This window comes from Ursus maritimus, unplaced genomic scaffold, assembly GCF_017311325.1.
Source record: "Ursus maritimus isolate PB19 unplaced genomic scaffold, ASM1731132v1 scaffold_21, whole genome shotgun sequence".
NCBI lineage: Eukaryota > Metazoa > Chordata > Mammalia > Carnivora > Ursidae > Ursus > Ursus maritimus.
The window spans coordinates 49,176,027-49,188,870 of NW_024424564.1; the positions used below are offsets into that span (position 1 = coordinate 49,176,027).

The window sequence follows — 12,844 nt, forward strand, 5'->3', positions numbered from 1 at the left end:
AAAAAAAAAAAAAAAAAGTCGAATTGACATTGAGTTTTACCAGCTTTGAAAATTATTGATTTCTCGTGGTGAGATATTTTTACGTGGTGAGCTGCATTTTCTAGGCCTTGAAACTAGTAATCATTACTGTCAAGATGATGGCCTCTGTATCCAAACTGTTGGCCATGTTATGTTATGTGCATGATAACTGTATAAAAAATTATTTTAAGTAATTATATACACATACATATTCATAAATACATGTATTATGTTCATATCAGCGATGGGGGAAAAGAGATGTCTGTCTTAATTTTTGCTCTTCTGGACATAGGGTTTTAGACATTGGGGTAAGAAGGAATAGAAGTAGATGGAATTTTAAAACAGAATCCTCAGTGTTAAACCAGGTATACAGTTGTTGGAGGCAAAAACTATATAAGTATCCAAAGTATTAATCATTTGTCTTTTTCCATGTACACATGAAAGTGTTAAAGTGATTATGGAGTGGAGAAAGAGTAAATTATTGAGAAAAAATAAAAGGCATATAATATTTTTTTAAAAATTTCTTTCACAGAGGCAGTCATTCTGTTAGTTTGGAGTATAAAATTATATCATGATACTTGGTTTGCTTCAAAGTGTTTCATGTTTGGCGTAGCTATTTTCCTAGTACTTGTAAGTACTTAAAACTTTTGGGAAATATCTCATCCTTTCTCTAATTATTACACAAGGTCCATATATATTATAGAAATATTAGAGAATACAGGTAAAAAAAAATTTTTTAATTACTTGTAATTCCACCACTCATAGGAAACCACTATTGAGATTTTGGTATATGTATCTTTCTAGATTTATTTTTTATATAGAACTCTGTGTGTGTGTGTGTGTGTGTATACACTTTGTATACCAATCAATTATTTCCTAAAAATAAATTCTTAGAAATAAAATTACTGGGTCAACTCTTTCTGAATTTTGGGGAGCTATTTCCTCTGGATTTCTCCTGGCCATATCCACCCAAGTTTCCTGAAGCAAGAGTAACCTGGAAAATATTCAGTAGAATGGCTCAGAGATAAAGGATTCTGATCTAGCTGTGCTACTACTGCTTGAGATGGAAGTAAAAAATCAGACTGACTCCCCCCAAGGTCTTCCTAGTGATTTCTAAAACTTATTTCCTTTAAGTATGTATGTATGTATGTATGTATTTATTTATTTATTCATTTATTTATAAGTAATCTCTATGCCTAACATGGGTCTTGAACTCACAACCCCAAGATCAAGAGTCACATGCTCTACTGCCTGAGCCAACCAGGCACCCCCCCCCATTTCTTCTTTTTTACATTGCCATCCCGGTGCTAAGGACTGTGTCCGTAGAGACAGAAAATGTCAGTTCGTCCTCCTTGATCACTAATATGTCCACCACTTATCACCCAAGCGGGAAAAAAGGATTCCATGCGGGAAGGCAAGTGGCCTTCTGAGCTATATAGTGTTATGAACTATGAATCCACTTTTTATAGTATCTGTGCAAATAGATACTTACATAGTTCCTGGACATTGCCACAGGAGTAATGCAAAACACAACTCACATAAACACTGCAACTTATCAGAGAATAGGAAGAATTACTGCCTAATGAATCATTATTTCCAAGAACCTATATTTCTAACATTGTTACATTCCTTGGCACAATTAATTTTGAAATACATGATATAGTGTGTAGTGCTTTAAGAAAGGGCTATTCAGAGTTGGGCTTGTCAGAATGACTTGTCTGACATATCCAGAACCACTTGTTTTTCTTTCAACTACAGTATTGAAGAGATTCTTTGGGAAGTGTTCAGAATACAGCTGTGTGGCCCACAATTGGAGGGAATGCTTTTACCATTTGCCTGTTTGTCCCTTATTGTCAAACATAATGGCTGAGGCTATGCAGTTACTGTCAAGTAAAATATTTAAAATGATGAAAAGGTTGGTTCTAGAGTGGGTGCTAGATAATAATTCTTGAATCTTCTTCCCTTAGAAGTGTCAAAACCAATTAGGTTTCCATCTTTCAGTCATAGTTTAGTTGTAGTTCTGCCTTGAGCAAGGGATGAATTTCTTTTTAAGTTTTGTTAAAATGGTTGACTTCAATATCTAAAAGATCAAGATTTATTTTGGTGGGGTAAGATTTTTATACTGTTTAGAATATTAAAATATATGTCCAAGAAATGACAGAAATTCCAGGTAGTCTGAATCTGCCTAGACCACTGGGTGAGGTTTTTAAAAATATACATACATGCCATGATCCTGTAGACTTACTGAATCAGAATCTCAAGAATTCAGAAGGGCTTAGGCCGTGTGTTTTGAAGAACTCCCGGGTATTTCTGATGCACACCACTTGACTAATGGGTACTCATTCAGGTGGGTGCATGAGATGCCTAAAGCCAGATCTTTGGCCACAGGCCACGTTTTGAAGCAAAGTGTGCCTTCCCCATGCCTCTCTTACGTCCTCATCCCCAAACACTCAGTTCTTAAATTCATTCATAGCTTTATCATCACCACCATCACATGTTTACTGAATGATGACTTGACGTTTATGTAGCCATTTCAAAACACTTTTTATAGGTTACACCTGATGAGCAGAACAGTAGTATAAAAATGTTTTGTACTCTAGAGGGGCACCTGGGTGGCTCAGTTGGTTAAGCGTCTCCCTTCGGCTCAGGTCATGATCCCATCATCCTGGGATTGAGTCCCACGTTGAGCCCCATGTCGGGCTGCCTGCTCAGTGGGGAGTCTGCTGCTCCCTCTGCCTCTGCCGCTACCCCTGTTCATGCTCCCTTGCTCTCTCTTTTTCTCTCTCAAATAAATAGATAAAATCTTACCAAAAAAAAAAAAAACAAAAACATTTTGGGACACCTGGGTGGCTCAGTTGGTTAAGCCTCTGACTTCAGCTCAGGTCACGATCCTGGGGTTCTGGGGATGGAGCCCTGCATCGGGGTCCCTGCTCCACAGGGAGTCTGCTTCTCCCTCAGCCTGCTGCTCCCCCTGCTTGTGCTCTTGATCTTTCTCTCTCTCTGTCAAATAAATAAATAAAATCTTAAAAAAAAAAAGTTTTATATTCTAGAGATTTTAAATTTAAGTTCAGGGTCTACTTTTTTTAATAGATATTTCACCATGACGTCTACCTGTGGTTTGTTTTTTTTTTTAAGATTTATTTATTTGAGAGAGAGAGAGTGCACACGTATGAGCAGGGGTAGGGGGAGAGGGGCAGAGGGAGAGAATCTTCAAGCAGACTCCCACTGAGTGCGGAGCTTGGGGGAGGGGGGGCTCAATCCCACAACCCATGAGATCATGACCTGAGCCAAAACCAAGAGTCAGAGTCTTAACTGACTGAGCCACCCAGGCGCCCCTACCTATTTTTTAATAAAGTAAAATATTTTCTTTTCTCACTTCCTGTGTACCTATGAAATTTAAAAAATAACCACATATTTGTACTGATTGTGCATTTTCCTCTTGTCTTCACTTTCTGAAGTAGATTTTAATGCAGAATAAAGACTGAAGTGGTTACATATATAAATTTACAGGTGAATAAACCTATATATTTAATCTGTATGTGTGGTGTTTGTTGATTACTCATTTCAAGTTACCATTATACTGATTATTAACTTATAGAAATTCCATAAACTGCCATCTAGTGCAGAATTATGGAGCATTTCTCCATTTTTTAATGCTAGGAGAAAAGAATATTTGAGATATAATAATTCCTGGGGTTTAAATACTGATACATTAAAAATAAATGACTTTTCTATTTCTCTTTAACCTTTGTGCATGTTTCTCATTCATATTGAGAAATTCTCTGAAGTAAAGATTAGCAAGAATCTGCTCTAGACAAGAATCAGGAATCTTAAAAAGAACTGAATAATAAAAAGCTTCTGAATCACTTGAGACAATTCTTATTGTGGGAGAAAGCCAAAGACTTGCAAGGGTTCTATGTAAATCATTACTTTAATAGGGATAGTGGTTGTCCATGTAAATTTTACTCTTTCAGTGTCCTCCCTGGCTTTGAATTACCAGAATGACAACATCTTTAAGTGTAATTCTTTATGTTGGTAATAATTATATCTAATATTTATATAGTGCTTACCATTCCAAGTATTTTAACTTATTTAATCCTCCTGACAACTTTGAGGAGTAGTTGCTATTATTATCTCTATTTGACAGATGAGAAAACTGAGTCATAAAGCAGTTTGGTAGCTTTCTCCAAGTCACTCAGTAAGTTGTTGAGCCAGGATTGCAACTCACAAAAGTCTGACTATGAGTCCATACTTAACCACAAAACAAAACGAAACACTTGTGCCAAAGAATACTATCTGGAATTTCTGGAAAGTCTGTTTTTGTCATAAGGTTTTTAATAAGAAATTCACCTGAGGGAAGTCTTAGTGTAAAAGGTATTTCAAGTTTAGAGTAGTATGCTTTTTTGAATGGGGCGAAATTTACATATCATGCATTGCACAGATCTTAAATTTACATATCATGAATTGCAATTCAGTGAGTTTTGACAAAGGTAGACGCCAATATAACCCACACACCTCAGTCAAGATATAGAACGTTTTCATCATCCCAGAAAGTCTTCTCCCCTCCAGTCAGTCCCCCCCTCCATCCTTAACCATTGCTCCAGTTTCTATCAACATAGATTGTTTTACCTCTTCTTGGAATCATACAGTATGTACCCTTTCTGTCAGGCTTGTTTTCCTCAATATATGCAAATAAAATCTATTTTCAGTATTTTTTTATTGTTTATTTGGTCATTTCATTTTTTTCAGAATCTTTGTTTTACTTTATAAAGGAAACATTAAATTTTATCCCCATTCTCCAGCTACATAGTAATAGATCAGTTTATAAACTACTTTCTTGCAGACAATACCTAATATTAAACAGAATTCATTTTAGGAACGCTGGTTCAAAATCAGACCATATTAAAATCCTAATCTAGTTATTTTTGGGAAATAATTAAAATACATACCTAAATTGTAGTAAAGACTTGCATCTTTCCATCCATTTTCAGTCTTTGTAAAATTTGCCTCTTTGGGTTTTCTGCTTGGCTGATTAAATATGAAGAACATTTTTCTTATTCTCTTGAGAGGTCCAATCCTGAATGTCCTAGAAGAGCTTTTCCTCTTAGCTGTAGAGTGTCAGAATTGATTGAGACTTTGCTATTTGCAGAGTCCAGATTGTGACATGTAGGCATTTGATTGGTAAAGAAGCTTGTTAGAATAGCCCCTCCAGCCTTAATTGATTCCACATGGTAAAATACTAACTTTGTTCCTTACTGCATTACAATATGACAAAGTTACCAGAATGTCTATTCAAATACAGTTTTATTGGAAGAAATTCAGGCCAGATTGACCATTACAATTGTTAGTTTTATGATCAAAGACCATAACAACTGCCAGGTTTACCTGTAGGGTTAAAGTTCATTACTTTATCACAACTTTGTTATTTCCTCCTTCAAATAAGAAAAGATGTCTTTTTTCCTTGGATAATTTTTTTCATGACCAAAGAGTTCTTTGTTACTTTGGGATTTCAGAAGTTTGGAGGCATTTAGTTAATGATCACTCTACAGCATTGATGATTCGTAAGCTTAGGAAAATGTAGCCAGTGTTTTAAATGTTTCTCACGTGGTCATTTGTATGAAATTGGATTTAGGAGGGAGAGGAATATCTTGAAGGAGGTAAAAGATAGTTTTCCAATCCTGTTTTGATTTCCAAACAATTGTATCTTTTCAGAAGTTACTTTCCAGTATATCTCTGTATATGCTTTGTTATTAATGAGAACAGGAAAGAACACATAAATTAAGGTCATTAAAATTGTGAATTTTCTTATTTCCCAAAATTAAAAAAAAAAAAAAACACAGAGAATGAATTGATTTCTAATTTAGTTTTAGTACGTGGACTATAGCTGTGAAGAAACCAAAAGCAAAGCACGGGAAAGGGAGAAAGGAGAAAACAAAAAGGAAAGGTTGGATGATCCACCAATTATAACTAGCCTCTGCTTTTATTAAAGAGTATTTACTCCTTGGGTACATTGGGAAATTTCCAGTGTTGGGTAACAGTGGCAGATTTAACATGAATAATTATCAGAGAGAGAAATAGTTAAGCTTTTCCTGAGCTCTGGTACAAAGTTCAGTATTCTGGCCACGAGCCCTAGAGGACTCTTAGCCAGCTCAATCTGGGGAAGAAAGAAATGCAGTGTGAGCTCTTCTACGACTGACTCTGTTGGCTTCCTTATCTTATTTCTTACCAACTTCATCAATAAAGTATAGATTTTTTTTCTCTTGTAGATAAATAAAAGTTAATATTTTATTAATGGAATGCAAACTATAGAGTTTGCTGGAGAGATAAACTCTACGTAGGTAAAACAACTAGGCTGTTCCAAGGCAATGATAAACAACTGAGTTACATGTACTGAACATGAGTATTAAGAAAATTCAAAGATCTTTGACCCAGCAATGTCTGTCCTGGGACTATCCCATAGAACTAAAAGCACCAGTACATAAGGCATAAAAGTACCAGGATATAAGTACAAAGATGTTTATAAAAGCTGAATAGAGTATACATGCCCACCGGTATAGAAATGGACCAATAAGTTATGATACATCACCCCAAGAAGTATATGGAGACATCAAGCAGAGTGAATCGAAGCTATGTAAGATGACTTGGGAGGGACTTCTATAAGGTGTCACTGTGATAGAAAAGCAAGATACAGAAGAATGTGTAGTATCCCATGTTTGTAAAACACTAGTGACCAAAAAACCCTAAATGCAAGTATATGAGTATTGAGAAAAATAGGAAAGGATACATGCTAGAATACCAGTGTGGGTGAGGTATTCATGTGGGTAAAAGGAAGAAAGGGAAGTGACGAATCAAACAGCAAAGGAAAAGGGGGAAAATATTTATTGAAAGAGTTCAGTATGATGTGATTACATTTATACACAACTGTAGGATATATATGTATATATATATATATATATATATATGAAACAATTTCATATATATATATGAAACAATTAACTTAAAAAAATAATTCAGAGGGACAAATCAATATGACCTGGGCTCATCAGGAAAGCCTTTTGAATGAGAGGAGTCTAAAAACAAACATGCATTGAGCCTGAAATCTTGAGAGTGGAATTGCTATGGAGGGAGAAGAGATTTTGGAAAAGGACACATTGTAAGCAAGGTAATAGGGAAAGAACAGATTGGACCTATGTAAGACATAAGAAGGAATTAATTTCGGAATAATTGGAGAAATGGTAAGAAAAAAGTTGGCTGAAGACCATATATTATGTGATGTGACCAAAGAATCATTAAATACCATGTATTACGTGATTTCATTATATGAAATCTCTACAATAGACAAATCCATAGAGACAGAAAATAGATTAGTGGTTGCCAAGGGCTTGGACAGATTGGGAAGAAATGGGGAGTGACTACTAATCGGCACGGGTTTATTTTGGGAGTGTTGAAATACTCTAAAATTGATTTTTGTAATGTTTGTACAATTCTGTGAATATACCAAAAACCATTATATTGTACATTTAAGTGGGTGGATTGTATGCTATGTAAATAATATCTCAAGCTGTCTTTTAAAAAGTTGACCAGATAAATTGGAGTCACCTGGTAGAGAGGATTAAAATCTACTTAAGAGTTTGAATTTGATCTAATGGACAACAAAGAACCATTGTAGATTATGAGTATGGAACAGACTGCCCGTGATTGCTTTTTTATCCTTTTTCTCTTTATTTGGGATTTTAATTATGAGAGTATATACTCATTGAATTCAGATAATATTAAAAAGCATGTTAAAAAGGGGTACCTGGGTGGCTCAGTGGGTTAAACATCCAACTCTTGGTTTCAGCTCAGGTCATGATCTCAGGGTTGTGAGATCAAGCTCCATGTTGGGCCCTGGACTGGGCGTGGTATCTGCTTAGATTCTCTGTCTCCCTCTCCCTTTGCCCTCTGCCCCCCACTGGTGCATGTTTTCTCTAAATAAATAAAAGCATGTTGAAAAGGAAATCTCAGTCTTAACTCAGTCCCCATAGTTACCACTATAAAATTTGGGATTCCTTTCTTTTTTTTTTTTTTTTTAAGATTTTGTTTATTTGAGAGAGAGCATGCACGCATGAGCAGGGGGAGGGGCAGAGAGAAAGGAAGAGGCAGACCCCTCACCGAGCAAGGAGCCCAATGCGGGGCTTGATCCCGGAACCCCAGGATCATGACCTGAGCCAAAGGCAGACACCTAACCAACTGAGCCATCCAGGCGCCCCAGAAATTGCGGTTTCTTTCTAATTCTTTTTTCTCTCTCTCCTTTGTTTTTGTTTTTTAATAATTGGGATCATATTATCCATCCTGTACTGTAAATTTTTCATACAGCAGTATTTCATGACTATCTTTCCATACTTGGATATGGAGACTGGCTACTACAGGCAATAAATATAGTAATCCACATCATGAAGTCAATGTAAAGATTAAATGAGTTGATACCTATAAGTAATTAGAATAGTACCAGACACATAAGAAGCATTCAGTAAGCATTAGGTGGTGTTTTACTATTATTATTGCTAAGTGTAGGCTGAGGGATGCAGCTTTCATGAGTGATTGTTTTAGTAGTTCTTTTGTTTTGCTACCTAAAGTGAAAGCACACATAATTTGGATAACAGAAGGGAAACACTCACCCAGTCACCACTGGGCTAGCAACCAGGCAGTCTTCTGGGTACTAATATTGAGAACTGATATGTAATACTTCATAACACAGGTTCCTAATATGAGTTTTGTGAGTGGGTGTAAGTGAATCAGACACTCTTGAAATTATATGTCAAAAGTTTGTAGTTTAGTAGATAAAGTTTAGTAAACAATGAATCTATAGCTTTATTTATTTTTTAAGATTTATTTATTTATTTCTTAAGATTTATTTATTTGAGAAAAGAGTGCTTGTGCCTGAGCAAGAGGAGGGGCAGAGGGAGAGGGAGAGAAGCAGACTCCCTGCCAAGCACGGAGCCCCACCCTGAGCTCCGTCCCATGACCCTGAGATCATGATCTAAGCCAAAATCAAGAGTCAGAAGCTTAAGCAACTGAGCCATAGCTTCTAAAGATTCTCTAGGGAGTCTTCATTCCTTAAGAACCACATTCTTTATCAAGTTTGCTTCTCATGACAGCCCCAAGAAGTAGATAATATTATTAGAGTTTTTTGAAAGTACAAAGATGGCCCCACTTGGAAAATACAAAGATTTTCGCTCAGGGAGGGAACCCTGAAGGAGGTTATGTGTACCCAGCTCTACTGTTAATACAAAGTAGAGAGTGAAAAGTCTTATTAGAAAGGTATTACTATGCATTGGAAATTCAGAAAGAAAAATTTATTTTAGCTCTTGAAATTGGGGGAAGCTCTTTGGCCTTAAACTCTATTATGTTAAAAACCATACATCATTTAACAAATATTTATCAAATGCCCACTATATTCCAGTTGTTATTCTAGGCTCTGGGAATGTAACATTTAACAGACAAAAATCTGTGTCCTCATGGAGCTTACATTCTTTCAGGAAAGTCATACACGGATAATGTCATCTTTCTCACCTTTTATGTTGATACTTCAGGTCAGCCTTAATTATATGCCTAACAATGCCTTCCACATAATAATGTTCAATAAATATTTGATTGAATGAGTAAAAGAATGAAAGAGCTCATAAGGGGTCATGATCCCAGTTTTCTAGCAGGACCACATTTAACTATCATTTCTTCCAATCTTTTTGCCGTGGAATAGAGAATTTGAAACCTGGGTCATCTCCTTAATTCCCCATGTGCTATGAGGAGATTTGGCATAAATTGAAGAAGTGAACTTGGTTGTCTCCATCTAATAGTAAGCTACCTTAGAAGTACTTTGGCACTATGTAAATGCAAAACATCACTGTTATTTGTCATTTCTAGGAGAGGTGACGCCAGGACTATCTCAAGTGGAATATGCGCTTCGCAGGCACAAACTAATGTCTCTGATCCACAAGGAAACACAGGGACAGAGTGGGACAGACCAGACAGTGGTTCTGCTGTCCAATCCTACATACTACATGAGCAATGATATCCCCTATACTTTCCATCAGGACAACAATTTCCTGTACCTCTGTGGATTCCAAGAGCCCGATAGCATTCTGGTCCTTCAAAGCCTCCCTGGCAAGCAGTTACCAGCACATAAGGCCATGCTTTTTGTGCCTCGGAGAGACCCTAGTCGAGAACTTTGGGATGGCCCACGGTCTGGCACAGATGGAGCAATCGCTTTAACAGGAGTGGACGAAGCCTATACACTGGAAGAATTTCAACATCTAGTACCAAAATTGAAAGGTAACAAATGGGAGCAGAAGTCAGATCACAGGCCAGATTTGGGATTAAGACCTTCCTTGCCTATTTAGGCAAAGTTCTTCATTTTCTAAAATGATTATCGTAGCAGCATTTTCTTGAGCACCGTGAAAGGATCATAAATCTTTTCCACAAGACTTAAAGTAGAGAATGAGCGTGGGTCACTCTTCAAGATTACTGACCAGTCCATTGACCTCTGACCACTGCTTATTACTTCTGCCAACTCTTCAAAAAGAAACAGTTTTCTCAAAGAATGATCAGTGCATCACCAGCATCAGAATTGGCACATTAGAAATACAAGTACATAATAAATAATTGGAAATATAAAATCTTAGGGCTCCCACTCCATACCTACTAGATCAAAATCTGACTTTAAACAGGATTCTCTGGTGATTCATACAGTACACAACTGAGTCCATGCCCCTCAAAATAGTCATTTTCTCTACAGTTATTCTGGTAAAATTATAATCACTCATAATGTTTTAGGATTCCTTTTCTGGAACTTTTCAGAACCTACACTACATTATAAACTCTCTTTAGTGATTCTTGTAAATCTACAGCTCTGGGAAGCATTTTATTTTTTGAAGTGTCCAAAAGTCACTTAGAGCCAAATTTGGTAAATAAGATAGCTGATCAAGTTGGAAAGTACTAATTTTAGACAAAATATGTATGGTTGTAAAATTATAGTCTGTTTTTCTTATATGGTTTATAAACCATTTCTGAAGTCAGAATTCTCTAAAAGGGAATTCCAAAATTGTTTCCAATGATCACAGAATTTATTGGACTTGTTTCCTGCAAAGGCTCCTTTGAAAGAAAATACTCATTTGAATACGCAAGTTCTAATATGTTTGAATTGTTTTCATTGCTTTATGCACATATTCTTTATTTTACAGAGATAATCACTTAGCTAAATTAGTGACACTTTTTTATATCTTCAAAGTCTCCATAAATGTAGGACACAGAATCATTTTCGTTTTAGCTTTTTTTTTAATTAGTCACTAGCTGTCCTCTTCGACAGTGTAATTTCATCAACCCAATATTGTTAAATAAAACCTTAGACCAAATGTATTTCTCAAAAGAACTTCTCATTTATCATTCTTAACGTTAGTAGTTTACTAGATAAAAGTAGTACGCAAAGGAAAAGATTCATGAAATCATATTTATTTAAAAGTTTAAAAACCCAAAAAAGTTGGGCAATGATTTCATACACTAAGAACAGGTAGTAGAGGTGGTTTTACTGTTTTGAAAGTACAATTAAATTTCTATTAAAAATAAGATTAGCGTTTGACATGTAATATACACTTAAAATCATTTTTATTTTAAAATGAAAATATTTAGGAGATTGTATCACTAATATATAACCATCAAAATTTTAGGATTTCTCCTCTTCTGTCCCAAATACTTTGTATAAAACATACAACCCTTCAGATTCCAGTTGTTGGGAATGATGCTCTTAGGCCGCATCAGGAAAAAAGAAAGGGATGGATGGAGACCTGGTGTAAGTGGGAGCATTTTCATCATGGGCCTTCACATCTTATGTCTCAGGCATATATAGACCAATTCCTTGGGTCTCTAGAGTTAAAAGGAGAATGTGGTTGTCTAATGAGAATATATGGCAGGTGGGAAAGGAAAGGCTTCCTGGATAAGTGTGGGTTAGCACACATTATCCACTAGAGTGTTTCCATAGCCATGAAGAATTGCTCCTAAGTGGGATAATAACCTCCTTTCACGAACACTGAGATTGGAAAGGAAGAGAATACTTTTAACCAGGAGGTCAAGATGTGAGTATTTTTTTCTGTCCTCTTATGTTCAGTTATTCAACAGTGCCTCTAGCTCAGTTACAGTGTGGAGTTCTTTAATGTTTAATAAATAATGAATGAAATCAGAGCTGGAGAAAAAGCTTTAGTCCCATCTACCATCTTTATAAGGAACCTTGAAGTTTGGGGGCAGAAAAGCTGTATATTCGGTGTCAGAATATATTGCCATTTGCAGGGAATAGCCTTTTCAATACTACATAATCAAACCCTTCAGTTGCTTCAGTCCTGAGAGAGTTTTTGCTAAACCCTTCAGAGTTATATGTCACAAGTTTTATAGTTTTGACTCTAGTTCAAGTCACTATGACAGTTGATATTTCTTGTTGCTGTTAGTTTTATTTAAAATTTTTTTTCCTGCTCATTTTAAGATGAGACCAATATGGTCTGGTATGACTGGATGAGGCCCTCTCACGCACAGCTTCACTCTGACTACATGCAGCATCTGACTGAGGTCAAAGCCAGGAGCAAGAATAAGGTTCGCGCTGTCCAGCAGCTGGTACAGCGCCTCCGGCTGATCAAATCTCCTGCAGAAATTGAACGAATGAAGATTGCTGGGAAGCTAACATCACAGGTATGGTTCCTATTGAAAAAGTTTTTCCAAATTAAAAAAATCTAAGTTCTTAGGGCTTGGTGGGCACCTTGAGATACCCAATGCAGTAATCGTAGATGAGCATCTACTTTCTACT

At 36.2% G+C, this 12,844-nt stretch overlaps 1 protein-coding gene and 1 long non-coding RNA gene across 4 annotated transcripts in view; one reads left to right on the forward strand and one right to left on the reverse strand.

The window, feature by feature from the left end:
- LOC121104437 overlaps positions 1-5,106 on the reverse strand; it is a 6,231-nt gene extending 1,125 nt beyond the window's left edge. Inside the window, exon 1 of the long non-coding RNA XR_005836771.1 lies at positions 4,968-5,106. This is a non-coding gene — a long non-coding RNA (uncharacterized LOC121104437). The remainder of the gene's footprint in view (positions 1-4,967) is intronic.
- The window catches only part of XPNPEP3 (X-prolyl aminopeptidase 3), a 68,795-nt gene that overhangs the window by 17,211 nt on the left and 38,740 nt on the right, over positions 1-12,844 (forward strand). For all 3 annotated transcript variants that reach the window (XM_008702959.2, XM_008702960.2, XM_008702961.2), the window contains 2 exons: positions 9,922-10,329; positions 12,527-12,729. In XM_008702959.2, coding sequence (XP_008701181.1) covers positions 9,922-10,329; positions 12,527-12,729 — 611 coding nt within the window. The remainder of the gene's footprint in view (positions 1-9,921; positions 10,330-12,526; positions 12,730-12,844) is intronic.